The sequence below is a fragment of the Mus caroli genome, unplaced genomic scaffold (assembly GCF_978045245.1).
Source record: "Mus caroli unplaced genomic scaffold, Mus_caroli_1 scaffold_2, whole genome shotgun sequence".
NCBI lineage: Eukaryota > Metazoa > Chordata > Mammalia > Rodentia > Muridae > Mus > Mus caroli.
This window is the reverse complement of record NW_028227257.1, coordinates 9370892-9396815: the sequence shown is the minus strand read 5'-3', so window position 1 is coordinate 9396815 and position 25924 is coordinate 9370892. Positions and strand designations below refer to the sequence as shown.

Sequence of the window (25924 nt, the reverse complement as noted above, 5' to 3'; positions counted from 1 at the left end):
GCTCAGCTTGTGGACGGGAACAGGGCCTAGTGTACATGTTCCTGATATAAAAGATCTTTCTACAAGAGCAGACACATCTCAACCCAGGTCTCCATTCAAGACAGGAGGTAAGACGTTTCCCAAGGACCCCTCGTGGTACACAGTGAGGTGGGAGGGGAGGGGGGAGTCGGGGTTCTTTGAGCTCTTCACCCTTTTGTCCCATCAAGAGGGGTGGGGCAAGAAAAAGGAGCAGTGCAAATTTATCTTTGAAACAGTTTCTTAATAAAATATTTTGGGTTTGCTAAACCCAAGAACTGTTGAATAAACTCAGATATCAAAGGAACTCAAGTTTAAAATGCTGAGTGAGCTAGTTGGTGGCTGTCCTCCCTCCATCTCGAGAGCTGCCTGTGCACTGAGGAAATCATCCTGGGAAACAAACAATGGAGAGGCCCAGGCGTCTTCTCTCCCTGCCTGCCAGGAGGGCTCAGCCAGCAGCTCCCCACCCAGACTTCAAGGTGTCCACACCTCCAATACCAGACACATCAAGACTCCAAATACAAACTAAAATATTTCCCTAAACTTTCCACTCCCTTTAAAATTGCTTCCAAGCACGCAATTCACACAAGGAGATATGGCAACTCTCCGAGACACCCAATCTTCCAAAAGAAAAGAACTTAGATGGCTCCCCATGGAGCCTGGCTCTCTGTGACATGGGCCACTCTACAGAGGCAGCTTCTCTGTAGGTAACACCCACTCAAAAGCCCCCCTCCCGCCCCCCAACCCCAGGCAGCAAGCTGGGGCTCCAGGACACCTGTACACACTAGCTCTAGCTCTACCAGCTGGAATAAAAGGTGCCAGGTTAGTGCCTGCTGACCTCAAGATGCACAGCACATCAGAGTGTCAACATTTCTTTCCATCAGCAATGTGAAGACAAACAATAGACTCAGGGAGCATATGCTTTAAAACATGTTTTAAATGAAAAAGCATAAAGGAGCAGAAAATGCTCAAATCCTCGCACTCCGTGAGGGAGACACACAGTACTCAAGCAAGTTTACCACGTCGGTATTTACAGTTACCTGAGGTGCAAGCTTTACAACATCCCCACCCCACCCCACCCCACCCCAAATGATTTCTTTTCAGCAGCGCTCAAGTATGCAAAAAAAAACTTATTTGGTCAATTCTTTAAAAAAATATTTAGGGACAAAATAGATTTCAGTCCCTCTGGCGCACCGCCCAACGGCTCCCACTCGTTTTTATTGCTATTTGGTACAAAGGTTAACAGAACGTTAGAGAATGTAGTGTTCCTTCTCTGCTCCTCTCGGGTCTATGTACAGTTCAGTCACAGCTTGTTCAGTAGCTACTGTTGTGCGCTCTCAGAAGATGAGCCAATGTATGATTCCGTGGAAGTGTGTACTTGCATCCAGGGACCTGATGGGAGAGCATTGAAAGTGATTAGAAAAGCACACAATCACTAAAGGATTGCAAGAGATAAGCTGGAGAGACGGCTCCGCAGCTACCACACCAGCTCTGCCAGAGAACCCAGGGAGCCAACAGCCTTTCTTTTGGTCTCCAAAGGCACTCACTGACAGAGGCAGATAGATGAACAGAATCTTACAGCATGCACGAATACATCGAGGGAGATGAAGACGTGCAAAGGGTTCCACTTATTCCAACCTACATAGCTGATGGACTACTCAGAACGAGATAATTATACCAGGAACCAGAACCCAGCACTTGGTACATCCCATCTGGCACCTCCACCTGCCCCCAACTCAGAAGGGGACACAGGTGTGCTGGCTCAGTCCTGTAACACCAGCACTGAGAGAACTGAGGTGGGATTACCAGGTTCAAAGCCAACCTAGGTTTCACAGCAAGACCATTCCAAAAAGAGGAAAATCAAAATAGCTGGAGACGTAGCTCAGTGTTAAAAGATCTTTGACTAGTGAGGGTGAGGTACTTGGTCAGATGCTCACACAGGAAAAGGGGAAGGAAAGGGCTCAGGAATGCCAAAATCCTTGTGCCCAGGCTGTGACATGTTAAAGGACAGGCTGACAGTGCTGGCAGCCTCTCCCTGAGCTCAGGAAGCTCATGTCCATCAAACCTGTGAGCCCTGAGGGAAAACACCTGGGCCTGGACAGGCCAGGGCTTCACAATGCTTTCAACCACCTCTGAACTAAGACAGCAGGCCTAGCTTCACCTCTGTGTAGAGCCAGGCCTATCTCCTCACACTGGCTTAGAGTGTGTGTGACTCCAGCCTAAGGTCAGCAGTCCTAGAGTAATCCAATGTCACTGTTGTGGCAGGGAAGCCGCTATGGACTGCATGTAAACAAATCTCCAGAGCAACAGTCAGTGCTCTTAACCACTCAGACATCTCTCCAGCCCTTGTTTTGTTTTTAAAGACAGGGTTTCTCTGTGTAGTCCTAGCTATCGTGGAACTGGCTCTGTAGACCAGGCTGGCCTCTAACTCAGAGACCTGCCTGCCTCTGCCTCAAATGCTGTGATCAAAGGCATGTGCCCCCATCATCCAGCAATTATAAATTTTCAAACATCTTTTTAAAAAACAAAAATGGGGGAGGAGGGCCTGGAGAGATGGCCCAGTGGTTAAGAGCACTGGCTGCTCTTCCAGGTCAGGGTCATATTCCCAGCACCCACATGGCAGCTCATAGCTGTTATTTCAGTTCTGGAGAAGCAGACACCCTCACATAGACATACATGTAAGTAAAATACCAATGCACACAAAATAAAAAATAAATCATTAATGAATTTAAAAAAAAAAAGGGGGCCAGTTAGATGGCCCTTGCTGCTGAGCCCGAGGATGGGAGTAACATCCCGCTGGGGAAGGATAGGATCGTCTCCCAAACAGCACTGTCCGTGCACCCGCCCACACTGAGCACAAAGCCATTAATCCACAAACAAATGTCACTTATCTAAAACAGTAATCATCACTTTTACAAGTTGAAAAAGAAAATGAATTTGGTATTATTCAAGTAAAACCAACACAATGTGTTTAAGGACAACAATGCTCACCTTTTTCCCCAAGAATCAGAAGTCAAGGCTTTTTGTCATTTGGTCGGTAATGTGTATTTCCAATAAAATTCTCATAGCTTCTCTTCTGCAGCATGCTGTTAGATAGGTGCTGATGTGACACGGGCCTCTTTCCTAGTTGGAGAGAGAGGGAAAGGTGACTTCCAGGCCTTGAGGACAACACTCCCCAGCGTAGCCCCTTAGACTAAGAAAGAGCACTGAGCACACCTCTAACCCCAGAGCTGAGGTGGAGGCAGGCAGATATCTATTGAGCTGAAGACAACCAATGCTACACAATGTCAGACCTTGTCTTTTTTTAAAGGAAACAAAAACCACATATGCCAGGCCTGGTGAGACTTGCCCTTAATCCCAGCACTTAAGAGGCAGAGCAAGGGGAATATCTAGAAATTTGAGGCTATCCTGGTTTACACAGTCAATTCCTATCTTGAAAAAAATAAACAAACTTGGCACACACATAAAGTGAACACCAACAATGGCACTAGTCAGTAAGACCCGAGCCCTGGGTCTGGAGAAGGGAGCTGTGCTATGCGTTCATTCAGCCATCAATCACAGCAGGGAAGCCTACACATGCATAAAGCAACTCCGTAGAAGAGGAAAGGGGGTAAAAGACACTGAAACAACCCATCCACTTAAACTGTGGGGTACCGGACACCTAAGCCCACAGGCAGCAAACACTAAACCTGGACTGAGGGGGTAGCTTAGTTGGCAGAGTGCTTGGGCTCCAGTACCCACACAGCACAGGTTTCCACTTCATGACAACTCTGAGACATTTCACTGCAGTGGATGAAAACACTTGGTTTTGTTCCTAGCAGGATGTACCCAGAATGCACTAAACTGATAGCTCTCTGGGCTTTACAAGTGGTGTACAGTTAGTGATCTTTAGAGCACTCGAACCCTCACTACAAATCTGCAAGAGAGCACCCTGGTCTACCTCCTCCGAGCACAGGAAAGAAAGCACCAGAAACCTCCATGGAACACGGGAAAAGAAATGTTTCCCTATGAGAACTCCACGTCAGCAACAAGGTGACCACTGCACACAAGACAACCTGTCAGGAACACACCCAGTGCACCAGTGCCGCTCACAGCTGATGCAGTCTCTTCAGTCAGGAAGGAGTTCCTACTCTCTCTGCTTCTACAGGCCAAGGGCACCGATGTGTGGAAACGGGCGTGTGAGTGTGGAAAGGGGGGAGGGTGGGTCACAACCCTAAGCAAAGTTTCAGCGGCTCTCAGGCTTTCTTTTGTCCTAGAAAGATCTAGGTAGCCCAGGTTAGGCTTGAACCCCCTCCCACCAGTCCAACCATCTCAGCTTCCCAGTGCTGGGACGAAAGGTGTGCTCCACCATGACCAGCTAGCAGCACCTGGACTTCAACAGCAAGGAAAGCAACTACATTTATCTTTTTATTTTTGTTTTATTCTACATTTCCTCAAGACTTAATCCTGTAAAGTTAAGCTCTGATGGCCCATAATCCATTGCTTTGTACTAGATATGGTAGATTGGTTGCCTGCATCTGAGAACTCAATGTTCCTGTGGGATGTGTTTAAACCCCAACCTAGTGCCTACAGTAATACCTTCAAGGGCTGGGCTGGCTCCTGTATGTCCCACAGGTCCACAGGTATACAGGGGTCCAGAGGCACTGTAGGGCTTCTGCACAGCCAACACACTGGGCGACTCCACCTCCCCAGGGCTCAGGAAACGGGCTTTGTGGGGCAGCACAGGCGGTGGGCGCACACACTCTGGTGGTAGCAAGGAGGTGATGCTCCTGACCACATGGTACTTGGGGAGCTCAAAGCCCCTTCTGCCATTGGGCCCTGCATGCTCTGTGTCCAGGGACACGGCGCTGGACTTGAGTCTTTTGGGATGTGGCTCACTGTACTCTGCTGCGGCACTGCCAGAATTCCGATGGCAGTAGTAGTCTCTCCCTTGCTGTGCCCATGGGCCATCAACCTTCACGGGGCACTCAACAGAACCGTTGCTATTATTACTGCTGAGCGGGGACTGAGACGCGGGAGCTGGCAGGGACTTCAGTTTTGGCTCAGGTCTCTTCACCTTATCCATAGCAGCAGGGACGCCACCTTTGGGAAACAGCTCTGACTGCTGCTGCCTGGTGGTACTGGTGCCCCCGGCATTGGGTTGTGACCTGTGTGACTTCAGGTTGCTTGGGGCTAAAGTGCTGTTGTCTGGTCCTGAAGTCTGGGGTGCTTTGTTTGGCCCCGCGGCCCCCTGCCGAGCCTTCTCTGAGTGCAGAGACTTCGAGTGTGGTGAGAAGGCAGTCTTGGCCTTGGGCTTGTGCAGGCCAGACAAGGGAGGGACATCTTTTCCCAGCAAAGCAGGAGGGCACCCGGTCCGCCTGTTCCTCAGCACAGACTTGCTGCTGCCGTTCTTGTGCGGGTCAGGGTTATACCTATGCTCAAGTCTCTGGTGCATCATTAGGACTTCCGGATAAAAGGTCTTGAAAGTACAAAAGGGGCAGGCAATGCTGGGGATCAGACACTTGCTCAAAGAGATTGCAGGACAGGCGTAGAGTGGCCCAAGGGATAGATTCAAAGGCCTGTCCTGGCAGTCAGCACCAGGCTTATGTCTGTAGTCAGCATCCTGATCCATCTTCTCCCTATGGCCAGCTTCCCGTGCTAAGGGCCCAACACCCTCTAGTCTGCAGGCAGGGCTGCTGGCCTGAGGCTCCCCAGCTTTCTTTCTCTGCATGTCCAGATAAGCAGGGGCAGGGCTCTTCCTCACTTTCTCAGCACTATCAGCTGCATGTTTATGGAAATCCTGAGTATCGTTGTTGTGTGCTGGTGAGAGAACACTCTGAAACACAGAAGGCATCTCCTTAAGCTGCTTGGCAGGTGGGCTTCCCTTAACATCTTTGGCACCATCAAGAAATCTCTTTAAATTTTTGGTCTGCGCACTGTCAGCCGTTAGTAGTGCATCCTGCGGCTCCTGGCTCCGGCCTTCACTTTTGGACTCAGCGGCAGCATCCACCGGCTGCTTGTCTTTGTGGTGTCTCTCCAAGTGGTACCTCAGAGATGTCTTCTGGGCTGCGGCATACTCACAGAATTCACATTTGTATGGTTTTTCACCTAAAACGAGATATGCCACTGTATCACGATGTTTAGGAAAGGTGCCAATAGAACTCTGCAAGCTAAGCAAGCTATGACACCAAACATGGGCTGTTCCCTCTGCCAATCCTCACAGCTAGGGCGCCAATGCTCCAGTGCAATGCACTTGAAAACGTAAACCTGATTCCCAGTAAGAGCACGCTTTAACTGGCCCAACCTTCATGGCTGCCCGACGGCAGCATCTGCGCACTTTTTCAGCACAGCGGCCTAACCATTGTGCCCAGCACCATCACTGCACCTACATCCAAACAGTACCAAATACACCCTTGCTTCACTCCAGAGTCATAAGAGTTTTCAAATGTGGCATTTCAAAATATTACAAGTTTGCCTTAAGATATGATAACCATAAACCAACCTCAAAACAGGAGCCAGTAGTATTCAAGCTGCAGTGATGTTGTAGACACACAGCAGCTGCAAACACCACACACTAACGCCATCTGAACCACAGCAGCACACAATTGTTTTAGCCAACACATGTTTTAAAACCCCAGTCCTTTACCTGTATGCGTTCTGAGATGAATATTGAGGTAATAGTTTGAACGGAAAAACTTGCCACAGTAACTACACTCTCTCGAGGACGGGAGGGGCTTCGCTTTTCCTCCATCATCATTTTTATCTTAAAGCAGAAACAAAAATAATGGTGTCAGTCAGGCCAAGTGCGGGACTCAGGAATTCAGACTCCAGGATTCTCAACACAAAACATTTGGGGGAAACCATTAAAGAATTATTTTAGCTCTGGGTAGAAGTTTCAAAGGCTAAAATAACATACAAAATGCCACCAGGCAGCCTTTCATGTCTTAGACTGTGCGCTCTTGTTTTGGAGACAAGGTATATAGATAGACCTGGCTGGCTTAGAACTCAGATACACACACACACACACCCTACCCTGCCTCCATAGTGTTGGGACTAAAGTTGTGTGCCACCAGGCCCGGCACTACCCTGTGTCTTCTGAATGCAGTCTGGTGCCTTAGTAAAGAGGTTTGTACTTCCATCATAAGAATGACCATTTATTCGAAAAACCAAAAAAAAAAAAAAAAAAAGAATGACCATTTAAGAGATGAAGCTTGACAGACACTTTCTGTTCTTGACACTTGGCAGACGTTACAACTGGTTCATGCTTAAGGTAGATGTGTGCCCACTGGACAGAAAAACTGCCAGAACTCAGAACCAATCAGTATTTGGAGGTGATATAAAACCTCCCAACTGCCAGCAGAAAACAGGCTGGGAATATAGAAACTACCACTAGAGGGCAGCAAGCACAAAATAACCTCGGAAACAGCCCAGACTTGGCTTTGGGCAAGCACCTAGGAAAGCTGATCAAAATTTAGCCAAGTTTGGGAAGATGGAAATCTGTGGTTTCCAAGCAATCTCCTATTCAAAAGAGGCCTGGCTTACTAGACTTCAAAGGCAAGGCTGAAGTGCCCGATGAGGACCCACTGAGGACAGACTAACTAAACTGGCTGGGACTTTCCACTCTCACCAGCCCACCAACTTGTAAATAATGTGCATCCGTGAAGATAAGATGGCTCCACTAGTCTCTGTCAGTCCTATCTGGGAGGTGTATCTCTTGAAGTCTAGATCAGGGACATGGTGGAGCAGAGCAGTCAATCACAACTACACAAATGTCCCCACCTGGAGTCCAAAATGAAACTAAATTTTGCCTTACAAAACTGTATTTTCAATTACAGGCCTCTTCCCTTCTCTGTCAAATGCTGCACTGTTACTAACTCCCAAAGGCAGGTGATCCACACAGCTGGGCAAAAACAGGCATACTAGATGGACTAGACCACCTCCATTACAGCAGATCCTGTTAGGGAAGGGGATCCATAAGCACACGACTCCCTAAGGTGGTCTAAGAGGCTTTGAAAAGTCATCACAGCCTCTCTTTTTCAACTTCTTGAAAGTAAGAGTAAAACAGAATGGAGGGCAGCACAGTGGGGGAGGCCCACTGCACTCAACTCTGCCCACACCTCACCCTGCCTCGAGCTGTCACAGTGTGAGCTTCTCTACATCACATGCAAATGGCTAGGGATACCTCAGTAACACACAGGCTGTGGCCTTCCCAACATCTGGCACCTGCCTTATGGCCTGGAACTTGGACTATGCTGTTCTGTGCAGGGTTGTAACTAAGGCTGAGCTCAGCCTAGGAGGATGCCAAAGTGGATGATTCTATTTTGCAAACAGGGAAATCTCAAGGAAAGGTCGGGCAATGTATAATGGGTCACCAGGAACTGCAGCCAGACTCCAGCACTCCCACCTGTGGCAAGCCAGGCCAAAAAGCCTACCCCAGGACCCCCCCCCCAAGTTGTCCATCAAGTACAATGGCTGGTAGACTCCTTTAGGGATCCACAGTGCTGATGCTGCAGAACTGCACAGGTGCAGAGGCCATCTGTGACCTTCTCATGACATCATGGACACCATGTATCCTTACCTTTCTGGGGACTAAGGAGTGAGATATGCTAAGCTCCAAGTGTCATGAAAGCAAAGTTCCTAAAGTGTAGCAGTGACCAGAAAAAGAACTGGGTACTGGTTCACATGCACAGTGGCCGACAGATTTTACTATTCAGACTCGCTCTGGTCTCAGAGAGGACTTGCAACATACTACCCAGTGGCCACACACATCTGGAAGTGTTAGACGGAACCCATGGGCCATTAGTTACTTTAAGCCTCACGTTCAGTGACATCATACAATGGTTCAAGTGGGGTGGGCAGCAAGATGGGAAACAGGTATATTTAAATATACTCCAAAGGCTCTAGGCTCACACCAGTCAGGAGACTGGACAAAAGCTTTTTTCTATTAACACCATTAGAACATACCAAATTCATGGAGCGGGTTCGGAAGTGGGCCCTCACCTCTGGATTGCAGCAAAAGACCACATCAAAAGCTCCCTCATCAACACTGGCCTCACAAACACCAAAGTGATCAGAGTACACTGGGCAAGTAGTCCCCCTGCATGAGTAGTGGACGCTGAGGAAGCCTCCCTGACCCTTTTGGGAGCACCAGAAACCCATGTAGGTGAAAGCATTAACAAGGCTGTGATAGGCAATCCTGTATAACAACATCGGGAATGAATGCCAGGCAGCTGGTAAAGTCCTGGGTCTCAGTCCCATAGTTCCTAGCACTCTGCACCAGGTCATAGCCTCCTCAGTCCACTGCCTGAAGAAGCCAGCAGCATCCCCACTGGTGCACTAGCTATAAAAACTAAGTCCTCTGGGAGCAAAAGATACAGAGCCCTTACATAATGGGATTATGGACCAGCCTTTTAAACTCACCTCCTTATTAAAGAAATGAAAAGGGCCTGTGATGCTTCTATGAGACTACACAGTGCTACCACAAAGCACTGAGATGACAGCCTGACTCCCAGAGCCCCCTGTAGCAAACCCTGCAAAATACAGGCAGCAAAATACTCACCCAAATGGAGTCCATCAGGAAGCCCATCCTCAGACCCGTCTTCAGAGCCCCCTTCTCGGTCCCCGGCCCCGCTGTCTTCCAGAGTGGTGCTGAGGTCTGGGGAGCAGGTCCCAGGCTGCCTTGCATCCACAGCCATGGTGGGTGACAGGGCATCAGTCCTCCTGTCCTTCCTGTGCACCCTCGAGTGCAGGACGAGCTGGTGGTATGTCCTGAAGGCTTTACTGCACTCAGAACAGTGTGTGGGCTTCTCCTTGCTACTGGGCAACTTGGGATCACTATCCCCAGAAGGCACTTCACTGTTAGCATGTCTAGGTTTCTCTTTGTCTTGGGAGAGACCTGGACAACTGCTTCTACTTGTTTTGGACTTTCCAGACCCTTCAGCCTTACCCCCAACCCATATTTCCCCTAGTTCCTCTTTCTCGGAACATGAATCGTCATTGTCTGTGCTTCCTTCTTGGCCTGACTCTTTCACCTCTTCTTGGGCAATGGCCACTTTTCCTTTGGTAGCCAACTGCCATGCCTGGTAGGTGGTGAACGGGTCAAGCTGAGGTATGCAGGTCATGGGCTTCACTATACTATCTGCAGTTGATCTGGGTCTCAAGTTCAAAAACCGCAGCAACTCTTCCCTGGGGGATGTGGGTTCCTCTTGGTGGTCATCAGGGGCAACGTTGCTGGCACTGGGGACAGTTTCTTTGGCATGAACCTTGCTGTGCTCAATGAGGCTCTGCTTATTTGGGAAGAGGAAGCCACAGACCATGCAGATCTTGTAGGGAGTGGAGATGTTCCCAGGGGCATGTGGCTGGACCACTTCATTGATGGTGACTGGGCTCTCCATGCCTTGCTGAAGCTTGCTCCTGGTGCCAGACTTGCCATTGTGTGTCCGCATGTGGTTCTTCAGGAACCACGGCTCCTTGAATCTCCTCCCGCACATGCTGCACCCATACGTGAAGGAGTCCTTATGCTTCTTCATGTGGCTCTCAACATCAAAAGCCACTGGGAATGTCTGCCCACACACATCACAGCTCAACTCCTCGGGGTCTTCGCTACTCTTCTCCAACGGTGGCTCTGTTGGCTCCTGAGCTTTATCAAGGGGACTGAGGTACTCGGCCTCCACACGCAGAACAGCTGGCTCGCAGAGGGTGGGCCGGTGCTGCAGCAGCACATGCTGACTGAGGTCCTCTGCCTGAGAGAAGACCTGGCTGCAGAACATGCAATCCAGGGGCATGTGGCCCTCTGCCGCGGCCATGCTCTTCTCCTGAGCAGCTAGGAAGGGCACTGCCGCCGGCCCTTTTATGGGCACAGCATCATCCACCTCCACCTGGGAGCCGAGAGAGCTGCTGAGGACTTCCGGCCCGTCCATGTACACGAGGAGGGACTGGGTCGGCATGCTGCCAACCACTTCAGGGTCTGACAGGATGGGTAATCCACTATCAGGTGGGGATCCTGCAGTTAGAATAAGGCCGCCTGTGAGGTATCACCACTCAGAACCTCTCGGAGCCCTGGGCGTCAAAATCAGAGCACCTCTAAGGTCAGAGGGACAAGTATATTCCAGAGCTTGGGAGAGCTCAGTGATGGAGATGGCTCTTTGCACAAACAAGGCATCCAGGCTGTCCCGGGCTGTGAGTCAGATGTGCGTCAGCATGAGGGCAACAGCTCTGTCCATCTCCACTGGTGAGTGGCTCAGTTGAGCAAGACTTTGATCCCGGCAATGTGAAGACGAGGGATTTCCAAAATCTGAAAAGAAAAAAACAAGTCTCAGTGAGGAAGGCTCAGGAACAGGGCTTGGCCTATGAGTCACATGATCTTCTCCACAAAAAGGGACTAGAATCAACTGCCTCACCTTTAACTAATCCATAATGCATCCTGTTAAACATGTTTGTTAATCAAATCATTAGCATATTTCCCAGTGGATACACTTAGTGAGTAGAATTTCAACCAGTCAGGAGACTTAAGCCAGAGCTCTGCTCACTGAAATATAAATGCCAAGTTTAAACAGGAAGGGGCGATGATAGGCTGGCCAGCCTGGGCTACACAGTAAGTTCAAAGCAAGTCTGATCAACATAAAACACAGTCTCAAAAACAAATAGGCCAAACTTTACGATAGAATTGTCCCCAATTTGGCTGTCTGGGATGCCACCAAGATATACACCTGTCTCCTACCCAGTGACTACAGGAGTTACAAAAGCACAACATGGTAGAGCATGCCTACAATCCCAGCACTCACAAGGAAGGAGCAGGTGGATCTGAGAGTTCAAAGCCAGCCTGGTCTACATAGACAGAGCTACATAAGGAGGAGTCCATCTCAAAAAAGAAGTTATGAAAATGAGCTGACAAAATCAGACGGGTCCAAACCCTCAGCAGATAACACAGGAACCTTTCCTTCATTACGCATAGCCCAGGACCCTGTTGTTCCAGGTACTAGATGCTGCTAGGGGAAATGACCTACTAGATGCAGAGGCCACTTACTTTCAGCGTCCACATTTCTTTTTTTTTTTTTTGGTTTTTCGAGACAGGGTTTCTCTATGTAGCCCTGGCTGTCCTAGAAATCTCTCTATAGACCAGGCTGGCCTCAAACTCAGAAATCCGCCTGCCTCTCAAATGCTGGAATCAAAAGGTGTGCGCCACTACTGCCTGGTCCACATTTGTAACAGGCCTGGCTCTGTGTGGCTCATTCTTCCTTCAGAAAATACACCTCCTACCCATCTCACTTCGCCTTCCATTGAGCCACTGGCCAGGGAGAAGGGAGTAGCTTTAGACTCTATGGACTCCAGTTTCCACTCTTGAAGATTTAATCCCTAAAAGTCAATGTCCTTCACAGCACAGAGGGTCAGCCCTGCCTCTTCTCCTATGAGGTTTGTGAATTCAGCCCAAGGAAACAAAAAGGCACCAGAGCACCTGCCATGGTCCTTTCTTCCCCCTCTCTGCTCCCAGCCCTCAGCAGTCATGAATGAAGCTGGCTCTTCCCCTTCTAGCCAGGGAGCAGCTGTGAGACTCCAGGACACAGACTGGCGAGGAGCAAGCTGCTGGCAGTGCTTTATCTTAGTTTCTGCCTTTGTTGCTATCACAATGGAGGACAAGTACCTGGAGTGGTTACCATCCTATGACATAACAGAGACCTGAGAACTAAGGTCCAGTCTAAGTCAGGACTTTCAAGGTGTCACAAAGTGAACTCAACCCAGGGTGCACTTTCTGTGGTTAACACTACAGCAAGGTGGACAAGCACTATACCCTGTGTATGGCCGAGGACAGCGCCACACAACCAAAGCTCTGGCAGCATTCTCAGATTTCTACACAATCACTAAGCAGACGCCCACAACCCAGGCAGATGTTCACTGAAGAATTAAGTACATAGTCGGGAAAGACAAGACCACACCCTGCTGACCCGGTCCTGCTCCGTGCCAAAGGGTTTACTGCACCTGGAATACAGTCAGTTACAAGGTGTCCTTTCTTCTTTGAAGCTCTATAATAACCATTTTAAAATGGCAGAAAAGAAGTAGCAATATCCACTAGTGAGTTCCAGGCCAGCCAGGAACCAATATGAAACCCTATCTCAAAAGAGTTCAAAGTAACCCTGCTTGAGTTAGGGCACAGGAGACAGGAGGGGAGGGGGGGAGGGGAGGGCACACACAGCCACGGGAAGCATCTGTCTGTCCCAGGCAGTCAGGTGGAGAAAAGCAAAGCTGGAAGCGCTTCCTCCTCCTGAGGTTCCCACAACAGTTCACAGTCTGTGCTCAACTGAATGAAGTCCTAGACAGCTTTCGTTACAGCATGTGAAGGCTCAAATGCAGGCCTGTCCCACACAAGCCCACCACGTTCAAGACTACAGTCCACATCTAAAACCAGCCTATGAGGAAATACAAATTTAAAAGCTGGGCAGTGGTGGCACAAGCACTTGGGAGGCAGAGGCAGGTGGATTTCTGAATTTGAAGCCAGCCTGGTTTATAGAGTGAGTTTCAAGACAGCCAGGGCTACACAGAGAAACCCTGTATGGGGAAAAAAAAAAAAAAAAGAAGAAGAAGAAAAAAAAAAGAAAGAAAGAAAAAAAGAGAGAAGACAAAAAAAAATTAAAATAAAGCTAAGACAAAATTTAATTTCCCATTTGCTGTAAATTATCTTTCTCTACCATGGTTTTAAAAGACTTTAAAAAAGGTTTTCAAATATAAGAAAAGATAACACCTTGGAGATCCAAAGTCAGAGTTGCAGGCGGCCCACTGCTTTCTCTAGTACCTGGCACTGGACTAAAAAATACCCAGAACTTTGACAGAAATCAGGACTGAAGCAGGACACATCTCTCAGGTTATAGTCCCTGCCACCTCTGTTCTGACGCTAAAATGAACCATAAGTCAGAGGTTACACCCCATGACTGACCACTCTCTGCAACCAAGCTGTAACAGTATTTAAAATACATTTTTGTTTATGTGTGTGTGTGTGTGTGTGGTGTGCACATGCACTGAGGGTGGGGTAGGAGAGGGATGTCAGATCCCTTAGGAGTTTCAGGTAGTTGTAAACCAGCTGACATGGATGCTAGGAATGGAACACAGGTCCTCTGAAGAACAGACAGTGCTGTGAACTAATCCATCATCTTACCAGCCCTCCAAGTTTTTTGTTTAGTTTTTGTTTTTGAGACAGGGTTTCTCTTCACAGTCTGCCTGTCCTAGAACTCTCAGTTCCATGGTAGACCATGCTTGGCCTTGCTTGAACTCAAGAGACTGCCTCTGCCTCCCTAGCACTGGAATTAAAAGAGTGCGCCATCAAACCTGGCTTCTCCCAGATTTCTTCCCCATAATATAAAGGTGAAAGTTATCCCTGAGCTGAGTTGAGGCCAGAGTGCGGTCAGCTGCAGAGCACCGGGCTACACCACCATACCATGTGTAGGTCTGAGGTTGCACTGTGGCCCTGACCCCCTGAGCTTGTCCCCTCTTGAGGGCCACCAAAATCTGGTAGCAGGTACTCACCCTCACCCTCCTCAGTGAGAAGTTGCTAAACGCCTGCTCAACCGTAAGGCAACAAAATAACTAAAAGTTCGGTGTGCACCAATTCAAACCAACTTGCTAAGCTCTGAAGGAATTGCACGATGGAGTTTCCAAACCTACCCACAGCTGTGCTACGGTAGTTACTACCTAACAAGCGTCCCTCTTCCTCAAGTGTGCAAGCACATGTAGCTTTCCCAAAATGTTCTAACCTTCTCCTGAAGTGCAAGAGGCACCAGGACTCTCCGGGGGGTGCTTCAAGGACTGCTTTTTGACAGGATTGAAGAACATCACTACAATCCAACTTTGAATGCCAGGAAGGCAAGGGACTCTCACCACAAAACCTTGTTAAAAAGTACTTTACAGGGCTGGAGAGGTGGCTCAGGGGTTAAGAACACTGACTGCTCTTCCAGAGGTCCTGAGTTGAATTCCCAGCAACCATATGACTCACAACCATCTAAATGGGGTCTTATGCCCTCTTCTGACAGTGTACTCATATAAATAAATAAATACATAAATCTTTTTTTAAAAAAGTACTTTGAAAAAAATGTTTTTAAAACATTTTTCAATCTTCCATTCCTGTAAAGGATGCACTGATCCAGCCTCCAGTCCCACAGCTCTGGAGCAGGCATGGGCCTCACTCAGAATGCCTTACATTCTGAGAGCATGCTGAGGCTTAACGCCCATGAAAATTACTCAGTCACTCTTTTATATACAACAATCTTTGAAGCTCAGTAAGAAGCATATGGCTTTCACTGCTCAAGTATGTCTGATATTCTTAAAATCACTAACTAGACACTGATGTGTGACTAAAGTGACATTGAATTCTACCAGTACCTGACTGAAAAGTTATCAATTATACAAGATACTGCAAAGGCCGATAAACTGCTCAAAAGAGTTAATCGAGGGAACTGCCACTTGTGTTGTGACCACTCCTGTACTTGGACTGGGAGTACATAAATATGCCCGCAGCCTTCAGACAACACATCTGTGCTCTTCCTCCCATGACTATGCTGGCTCACGCTTACTAAAGGTTATCCAAGTCAGGAGGGAGCAGTAACTGTCTGCTGACACAGCATTTAGGGCTCTCACAAGCAGAGATCCACCATGGGCTCCAACCCTTCACTCAGGTAAGAGATGCTCTAATAAACGCCTTGAGGCACTCAAATCACACAACTAGGCTCTGGACAATTAATTTCCTTCCTTCTTTCTTCCTGTTGTTGTTGTTTTGGTTCTTCACACAGGGTTTCTCCGGGTAGCCTGGGCTGTCCTGGAACACGCTCTGTAGACCAGGGTGGCCTGAAAATCATGGAGCTCCACCTCTGCCACCCACTCCGCTACAACCCCTCCCCCGCCCATTAGAGATTAAAAGCATGTGCCACAACCACCCCCAATTCCCAGTTGAAGTACAAAATTAGGGCTGGAGAGAATGGCTTGATAGTTAAAGGCACTGATTCCTGAACCTAGGTTCAGTTTCCAGCATTCACACAGCAGCTCACAGCCATCTGTAACTCCAGACACAGGGGACAGGCCACCCTCTTCTAGCCTCTAAAGGCACACACAGAGTGCTCAGAAGTGCACACAGACCAAACACCTACATAAAGAATGCTGTGATGGGAGGGGGACTTAAGATTTATCTACTTGGGCTGGAGATTTGGCTCAGCTGTTAAAGGCTGGACTCACAACCAAAAATACAAGATTCATCTACTTGAGTGCTCTGAGTGTACGTGTGTTTGCACCACCTGTATGCAGTGCAGGATTCCCCACAACTTGGGAGTTATGAATGGTTGTGAGCCACAAATGTGGGTGCTAGGAACCAAATTCAAGTCCTCTGCAAAGCAGCAAAGGATGTTAACGTACTCTTCTTTTCTGACCCTGTAAAAGGACTAACTTACTTCTACACAGCTCTACAGGAACAATCAAGCCTGCCATTTTTAAAAAACCTATATATATTGTGTGGGGGGGGGGGGAAGAATGCATGTGGAGATCAAAGGGCAGACAATTTGAGGAAGTCAGTTCTCTCCTTCAACATGTATGTCCCAAGAACCAAAATGCAGATCCATCAGGCTTGGTGTGGTGGCAAGTGCCCTGACCTTTTGGGCCATCTCCATGGCCCCTAAACCTTGAACTTTTTTATCTTTCCACAATATTCCAAGGGAAAAATGGCCAGGCCAACTTTCCTAGCAGGTGGGGGGAGGGGGGGGTAAGTTACAATTCTCAGTTTAAATTCAGCACCATAACGCCACCAATCACAGGCCAAACACTACTTGAAGGCAAGGTGAGAAGATCCTGGGCAAAGCAGCCCAGTTTCTTCCAAGTCCTACAGAAACACCCAACTCCAACAGAATGAGCTCAGAGGACGGCCAGACACAAACTCCAACCCTTTCTTAATAAACTGGAAACTGCCTGACTCACCACGAATCAGTTCAGGTGTGCTCAAGTATCCAGTTTTACTTTCAATATTATCAACCTAAAGATACTTATATCTGTAAACTAGCTTTCAAATGCTCCATGTTGATCTGCTTTAAAACATCTTATGGGATAAATGACATTCTTGATAATTTTCAAGTAGACAAGATGGAGCATTAGTGTCCTAAGTTTCTCACAGTTAACTTCTGCTTGTTCAGGGCAACCTTACATGTCATGTGCCTTGAGATTGGCCAGGACCAACTGCACAGAGGGAAAGGGTTTCAGGAGCCTAAAGGAGCAAACCCCACACTTACCTAGGCTATCAACGCTAGAGACAACAGTGACTCAGTGTCCATGTTCCTGGCACATCTGTACACATAAATACACACATACACATGCACACACACACAGGCACACCATCATCAAACTGTAAGCCCATTATGTGGCACCAAGAACTACACACTATGCCACTTTTTCCCAAGTTTCTGCCGAAGGTTAAATAGGCAAGTCTAAATCAGAGCCAATTTAACTAACTTCAAGTAAAAGGCGAGCTCAGGAATACCCTCACGCCCAGGCACTGTCCTCAACCTCAGACTGCCCCTTCCTCCATTTACAATAAAGTTAAATAAATGCTAGTTACCTGTTTGCATCTCAAATTAAATAAAAATAAAACCTCTTTTCAATAAATAAGACCTCTCATTGCTCATTACATGTTAAGAGTTAAATCATCTGCTACTAGGAAATAAAAACTGCCACCAAAACTGCTTTGTGTCCTGTTGAGTACTGGACCATCCAGTGTCAAACAAATCACTTCTTCACATGGTAACTGTTTTACAGCCACCTGGCCATTCAGCACTCCTAGATCTGAACCATCACCACAGTCACCTATGAGAAAACCAGCCTGGCCCGGGGGTGGGCAGGCCAAAGTCAACTGGAAACGCTAAGGAACAAAGCCAGGAAGAGGACCCACCCCTGCACATACACCTTCGCTCAGCTGCCTCGCCAGGTTCACTGAATTTATTTCTCACCTTTATCATAAAATTACCACACTGGCCCCAAATTTCTAGTAGCTCCTAATGTTGCTAGCCTGTTCAGGAAGCAGCAGCCTGTTTAGAAAGCTGCAGTCAACAAGCCTTCAAATGGAAGCTCTTCAGGCAGCGCAGCATGAAGGGGTAATTTGTGGTAGCAGCTGGCTAACAGGGACTTCTCCCCACCCCCCCCCCCACAGCCCCCCATTTCTGTGGAAGCTAGACATATCCAAGAGCTGAGCTTGCTCATCAGAAGGAGGTTTTAGGAGAAAATGGTAGTGTACCCCCCTCCCATCCCCCACTAACTTCCTTCAAGGCAAGATTTCTATCTGCCCTCGTGGTCTGAATTCAAAACCCTTTGGCCCACATACCATTGCAAATTTGCCTGGCTATATTACTGGCGGGCCAAGAACCTTAATCCAGATCACCTAACTGAAAGGCCAGCTTTTCAGCTCCTTCTACAGTGCCCCCACAAGGAGGCCATTAAGTGATATTCCACCAGACTTGCCCTACACAGTAAGGCCAAAGACATTTCCCTGGTGTAATAATACACCTTCCTCCATGAGCATTTAAACTAGTTAACAGCCATCCCCCTGAAAAATCAGGAGGTGAAGTGTGTGAGCTGAGGCTCCTCCACATTCACAGCTTGCTTTCCTGCCTGTAGCTAAACCTATCCTGGTTCACAATATTTATTAGGATAGAAATCCTTTAATTCAATTTTAGTAGCTGTTCTACACAGGTCTTCCAGGTTTTTATTTTTTGATAACCCTAAATTAAAAATTATTCCATAAGCTCAGCTGTGATCACCTAACTACATTTTGATACTAATAGTCAACAGTTTATCCAAACTGCCTGAAGTTGTTTCCTTCTGATTCCAAAGATGGAAAAGCCACTTTTGATGTCTCAGCTTCCACTTCCCAGATTATCAATTACACACATGGCCATGGAATTAAAACTGCAATGAGGAATCAGGAACCAGCCATTTAAAACAAATTATAGCTAGTGACCTCAAAATTCCAAAATGCAGGCCACACAGCATACATGAGACTGAATAATCGAAGAATAATGCTTTTCTAGCCGCCTGGAAACCCAGCTTCCTATGCAGTACCTGAAGGCCCTAGTCATCTGTGTTCACAGCAGTCAGACAGCAGATATTTTATGACGTCCTGTGTTTTAGGCAGTCAAGGGTCATTAAAACTACTCCAAAGTTCTTGTCAACCAATATCATGTTTGGAACTAGTGAGAGAAAGCCTGTTATTTGATAAAGTGAAAAAGGAGCTCATCTTCTGGAACCCCAGGCTCTAATCAGGCAGCTCAGAATGAAGAGGGCTCCTGGGCTGGGGATGGCAGCCCTGCTGTGGCAAAACAGCATTTCGTACTCAAGTGATGTTGAGGGAGAAAAGTGATTAGCACTTATCTGCCAGGAGACAGAGCCTGAGTCACGAGGGCCACTGTAGGCCTCAATTATTTCATCAGTTTATAAGAGACTTGATGATTATGTCTTATTTTCAGATTTCCTCCAAAACAAGCCCACTGGAAAGGATTAGGGGCTCCTATCCACCCCAAGTTTCTCGGCCAAAAATGGAGGCTAACAAAGAAAATGCAAATCCCTCCCCCGTGAAGAAGCCAGACTCAGAACTCTCTCTCCCCCTCTCCCCCCCTACCACCTGGGAGGGGAGAAAAACAGAGAGAGCAATTATTAAAATAGATTCTTCAGCATAAAGGGGAAAATTTTTCTAAGCGGTATCTTAGTTCCTTTTTTAAAGTAAGAAGTGAAAGGGGATAATAGGAAGCCAGACAATCAGGGAGTGTCAATCTCCTCAATCTCGCCAGTTATCCCACTAACAGGAGATCAGACTGCAAAGTGTGGAGATGGAGTGAGGATGAAAGGAGTCGGAGACTAAAGAAACGTGGCCTTCCTCCAGTCAGGTCTTCCCCCTGCTTCCTCCTCCTGCACACAGACCAAGGTGGAGTCTAAAGAGCCAAAATATGGAAGTTCCCAGGGATGACTAATGCTAACTATCCACAACTCAGTCTTCAGAGGTCACTGCCTCTTGGATTTTATACTTACATAACTGGAAAGCTGGCAGCATGGTGGAGGGACTCAATCAAATCAGGATTCAAAATTAAAACCAAAATAACCAAATAGCCTAAATATACCACCAGGCTCCACAGGTTTGAAAAAACAGTATCTAAAATAAATACGACTTCTCCAGCGGAGGAGGAAAAGTCATCAACCAGTAAGGACACACCTTAAAAGTTCTCAGCACAGTAACTAAGCACAACTAGTGGTCTGATAGATAAACTCCCCAGACAGAAAGCAGTAAGGTTACTTCTCTGCACTTGTCACTACAAAAAAAAAAAAAAAAAATTTTTTTTTTTGAAACTAGACCTGTTACTACTAATCCTTCTCGAAACAAAAACTTAACATCTGATATCTGATTTGGTACCAAGGTGGTCGATTTACTCTGGGAAAAGTAGTCAAGAAGGCTGTGGACGTTGTTCTCTTACAAAGAGAGGTGAAAGGCCCCCTGAGGCCCCTACCTAGTTGCCAGGCATGGCCAGCAGCTGTGGCTACCCTGCCTCTTCTTTTGTTGGCCTTAATCTCATGTCAAGTTATTCAACCACCTCAAAAGGGATGAAGACATAATTGAATCAACCTGAACTAAATCAGACCTAGGCCTCTTAAAACATACAACTTAATGGCTCCAACCCATCCCAAACCAGGAAGCTGGCCACGGGATCCTGAGGTACTCATGGTGCCCTACAGCCCTGGACCCCAGGCTGGCGCCCCTTAATCAACGCATGCTCAGGAATGCCTGTTTCTCAGAGAGAGACACTAAGGCTCACAGGACACAGCCCTTAAGGTTGGGAACGACCACCCCGAGCCCCCGACCCAAACAATAAAAAGTTTAAAACTTTCTACTACTGTGTGAGTGCGGACCGGCCCCCACTGGGGGTCCCAGAAGTGCCCCCCCCCCGGGGCTTCGAATCACTTCAGGAAGCAAACCTTTCGGGAAAAATCCCCGCCCGCTGTCCCCACCCCCACCCTCCCCGCCCAAGAATGCGCTTCCCGTGCGCCGAGGGTCTGAGGCGGGGGCGCCCTTCACTGCGCGCCCGCTCGCGTCCAGGCTAAACTGAGGCGCACGGGGCGGCGCCCTCGGACGTGCGGTGCCGCGTCCCGCCACCCCGCACCAACTTCCCACGGGAGTTTGCGGGACGTTCTAAGTTTGGGAGTGAAACCGAACACCTTCCTCGGTTGGCAGGACGCAGGGGCCCGGACCCCCGACGGCCACGCCGCGCCGGGCAGGCCATTGTCTCGGCCGTCCCTCCCAGCCCCACGCGCGGCCGCAGCCGTGGGGACGCGGCCCCGGCGCCCCTTTACCTGCGGCCGTCCGGCTGCACCGCCCAGCCGCGGGGCTGAAGGAGCGGCAGAGGCGGCGCGGCCTTTGTGCGTCTGCCGCTAGCCCCGACGGCGCGGGGACCGGGACGGGGCCGCGCCATGCCCGCCTCCCACGGCCGCGGGCGCCGGGACCCCCACCCCCACAGAGGCTCCGGGGGGCCGGGCTCACCTCCGGCGCGGGGCGAGGGAGCGGCGCGGGCGCCCCCTACTCGTCCGCGCGGGGACAGTGCAGGCGCGGGGTCCCTGCGCGGGCGGGCGGGCGGCCGGCGTCCGGCGGGGGGACTGTTGGGGCAGAAAGTGCTCGCAGCAGCTGTTGCGCCCTCCCCCCCGGCCGCGCCGCCTGACGCCCCGCCCCCGGCCGCGCCGGCCACGCCCCCTCGGTGACCGCGCGTGTGCGCAAGCGCGTCCCTGACCCGCCCACCGCTGCCGGCCACGCCCCCACGGACCCCCGAGGCGCGAGCCCCGCGGAGCGGCGCGCGCACCCCACTCCCACCCCGTGGGCTCCCGCGCACGCGCGCCCCGCGCCGTGTCCCGCCATCCGGCCTAACGTGGCGCGCTCGCGCCCGGGCGGTTCCAGTGACAGGTATTCTGGGGGTGGGGGGGCTGCAAACGCAGCACGCAGGCGCACAGCCAGTCCTCCCTCGCCGCCTCCCCCTCCCTTGCAAGGTGCGCCCGGGGAGGGGAGGGGAGGGGAGGGGAGGGGCCGGTTGCCCAACTCCCGGGTCGCCCAGAATCACGAACAACAACAACAAAAATAATAATAATAAAAATTTAAAAATAAACCAACCTTGCCACTGGCTTCGGGAGCTCACAGGATAGCGGTGTTCTGAGGTGTTCTGAAGGTTAGCACTTTCAGAGAGTCAATGTGAGGAAGGTCCGAGACCTAAAAAGAATAAATTTCTCTAAATTATTATCTTCAAAAAGCTTTTTTTATTTCTTCCTTAAAACCCTAGGCTTGTGTTTCTATTATAGTTTCATATCTGAATTTGGACTTGGTACCTAATAAATCTTAGTTTGCCCAGAAATTCACTTGAGTGAAACTAGGCTTAAAAGTGTGGTCAAAAACAAAAACAAAAACCACACACTTCTTTATGCCCAACTCACTTAAAGCGTTTCCCTTCTGTTTTGTTCCTGACTCGTATTAAAGATGAAAGAAGACAAGACAGGAAAAGGTTTGACTCCAAAGGCCTGGGACTGATGTCCCGTTTTAAGCAAGCCCCAGGGAGGAACTATGGCGGCCACAATCACATCCAATAATTTTTTCTGCTCCAAAATGCAAATGAACTCAAATGTAAAATAGATTTATTGCTTAACACCTAAGAGTCAACTTGTTTGTTTCTTTTTCAAGCTGGCCCTCGGTGTATCAAAAAGTGGGAAAACATCAAGAAAAGCATTCATACCCATTTCCTAAATCAAAAGAAGCGTGGGGGTTGGGGGGAACGGGACAAAAAAGAACCGACCGGAACTGGTAAGCAACGCAGTCCTTAATAAATAGGAAGAAGAATTCAAGAAGACAGCTTAGCAAGGGGCAAGAATCTGCCTTGTAGAATGTTTTTGCTGTCATTTTACATAGAACTACCAACCCACATATGGTCTCGTTAGTCTTTTTTTTTTTCAAAGGAAGTGAATCAATTACTTACTCACAATTAATTAGCATCGCTGGAAGTAGATCCTTAAGCCAGCCCTGATTCTCATCCAAGCTCAGAAGATATTGATCATTTTTAGTACTAGGGTTCCTTTTCTCACCACAGATTAATATCTTTCTCTAAAGTATTATATTTACACTATAAATATGATAAACTATAATATTTATAAGGTTAAAGCCTTATAAATATTCACGATCAAAACGCAACAGCTCAGCAAACATTCATAAGCAGAAGACTTCATTTAACTTTGACCCCCCCAAATTAAAAAAAAAAAAAAAACGAGGGAGGGGAGCTTTGCTATAAAACAAAGAAAACTATGACCAAGTAAAGTGGATAGAGGTTGAGCTTCAGTCTCCATGTTAATGGGTAACCTTTGCACTCTGAAGCCTTGAATACTGTAAACACAATAGCTGATAGTTAAAACCCTAGTGTGGAGATGGAACAGAAAGGAAAGTCCAAACTTCTCCGCAGCAATAGGGAAACAATCAAATATTTTGACAAACAATCATTTGGCTAAGAACAATGAGACTCGGGCTCTCAGACCTTGTAGCTACTGAGTTATTTTCAGAGTAAAGGAAGAAAGGGGGGGGGGGGGCGGTTCTCCATGCCCTCACAAAGCCATACTCTGTTAAGCCATTTTGGCATCGGATGGTCTGTTACTGTTTCTCATCCCTCTCCCTCCACCACCACAAATAAGGGGGAGGGGGACTTACTATGTTGTAGCGTTTAAAATTGAAAGGGATTTGCCTTCCCTGATCTATCTGCTAAGAGGTTTGTATGAGATCCTGATGTCTGAGCAAAGAATTACAAAGAACCTTCCCTCCTGGAGACGTGCCAACAGAACTGGGAAATCGTTGCAAAATTCTGCCAGTGACGGCTGAGCTTGCAAACACATACCGTGTTTTCCAAGGGACATGGAGAGATCGGAATTCCTGCCTTAGAATGCGGAGGCTCGTGCCTCGCGTTGATTTGGGACACAATTAAAAGTCGGAAAGTCATAGGAGAACCCGAGGGACGTTTGGTTTCGTAATAAGCAGCTAAGAACTCCCCACTCCTGGGCGAAGTGGAAACTGAAAAATCGAACGTTGGTCTCCACGGCCTTGGCCCCGCCCACGCGGAGCCCAGCTTCGCCATCACTCACTTCCCAGGCTGCGCTACCTCTAAAGGAATCAGGTGCCGGAGGACGCAGCCACGCAGAGTGGGACCCGGTTTTTCCGTCCCTGCTGCTGGGATCTGCACGTGTAGCCAAACTCAAGTCCCAATCCACATCCTGTACCCGACAAACCTCAGCCACCTCTCGTCTTTTTCACAGTTCCAAAACACCACCACCACCCCCCTACACACACACACACAAGACCCATTTCCCAAAGTGCGCTTATAAACTCACTCGCCATTATCTCTGATTTCATCTTAGTGCTAGCAGGCCGCTTCCTTAAACTAACATCTGATTTTCTATCCAGATCCTTTCCTGTATCCGAAAATCTAACAAAAACAAGAGCAAGCCTGGTTTTCTGTATATACATCTACAGAAATTATCTTTCTGGAGACTAAGTCCTAATTGGAAGTGCAGATGAAATATACAGTCTTTCCCAAGTATTTATTTCACTGTGGAACAGATATAGAGAAACAGCTTGGAAACGAAATCCCCGGAGCTGCAGCAGAAACGGCGCAGACGCTCAAAAGAACTCAGTGTAAGGACAGGAAAACCAGAAAAACTGCAGGCAGCAGGAAACAGAAAAAGTTAGTCCGAACCTGCATTTACAAACTACAAAGGACATCTGAGAGGGAGGCAGTAGCAGCACTCTCCCTTAGACTGAAAACACTAAGTTAAGAAGAGATAACAAAGCCGAGGGAGGGCACTCCACTTTCCCTTCCTAAATTTCAACCCCATGGAAGTCATCCGTTTTGAAAATACCCAGTAATGTGAAGAGAAAAGTAGATGGCAGAAATTACCTTTCAGGAGGGAAGGCGGTGCTGGGACCTGGAAATCCTAGGAGCCAGCCAGTCCACCTGGCCCGGAACAATACAGGAGGAGATGTGATTGCTGGTTTTTACAAGCAAACCAAGAAGGGAGGGGCTAAGCGCAAAGCTCAATTTAAATAGAGGTTGAGATATAATCCGACTTGATTGACTAAATCAACCTTGATTGGGCTGAGAACACCAGTTGATTCTAAGCACATCTGCCCCTTGCACAAGTTTGTTTGCCCCTCACAGACACAACTGCCCCTTTCTCTATTACTGCTGGCTCACAAGGTTGCCCTCTCTCTGAATGTTCATGGGAACTGCCTTAAATATTTATACATACAACATTCCCAGGGAAGCCCCTCTCAAAACCTCCTCGGCTCAATAGGTTTTCCCAACGGGACAAGGGAGGACAGAGAAAAGACACAAGGCACTGAATTCAATCCCGGCCACCATCTCAATGAAGAGATCCATTTTCTCTTCACACTCTCAAGCCAAAACACTTTGGAGGCAGGAAGGCATCCAAGGCTGGCCTGACTGCTTGAGATCCTGCCTCAGAAGAGACAGGAACAAGAGGGAACACAGTTCAGGTGCTGCTTGCCTGTATTGCAGGAGCCCTGGGTTCCATCTCCAGCTAGGCATGGTAGCCTTGGCTGGAGTGCCAGAACTGGGGAAGTGGAGGCAGAAAGGTCAAAGTTCAAAGATATTCTTAGCCAAACATCGAATCTGAGCCCAGCCTGGGCTAATTCAAAATCCAGTCTCAGAATAATAATAATAATAATAATAACATCAACAACAACAGCAGCAGGCCATGCATATCTTTGTTCCCAGCACTCTGAAGGCAGACACAGAAGCAAGCAGATCTGTGTGACTTTGAGGCCAGGCTAGTCTGCATAGTGAGTTCTAAGACTTCCAAAACTATAGAGACCCTGTCTCAAAGAACCAACTAATAA

The 25924-nt window shown here is 48.4% G+C and overlaps 1 protein-coding gene across 7 annotated transcripts; it reads right to left on the bottom strand.

Annotated features, from left to right (window-relative positions):
• Window positions 1-1091: 1091 nt before the first annotated feature.
• Znf217 (zinc finger protein 217) lies at window positions 1092-25247 on the bottom strand. 7 transcript variants are annotated; one of them, XM_029474087.2, is made up of 7 exons: window positions 24963-25247; window positions 22151-22246; window positions 9554-11287; window positions 6641-6757; window positions 4594-6102; window positions 3007-3138; window positions 1092-1407 (listed from the first exon to the last, which is right to left on the bottom strand). In XM_029474087.2, exons 3-6 carry the CDS (start codon window positions 10938-10940, stop codon window positions 3029-3031), a joined length of 3123 nt encoding a protein of 1040 aa, XP_029329947.1. In that variant the 5' UTR covers window positions 10941-11287; window positions 22151-22246; window positions 24963-25247; the 3' UTR covers window positions 1092-1407; window positions 3007-3028. The 7 variants fall into 7 exon arrangements, with proteins under 7 accessions (XP_029329947.1, XP_021010333.1, XP_021010327.1 ...); XM_021154674.3 differs by lacking the exon at window positions 24963-25247 and adding an exon at window positions 23907-24112; XM_021154668.3 differs by lacking the exons at window positions 22151-22246; window positions 24963-25247 and adding an exon at window positions 21533-21706.
• Between the last annotated feature and the right edge of the window lie 677 nt (window positions 25248-25924).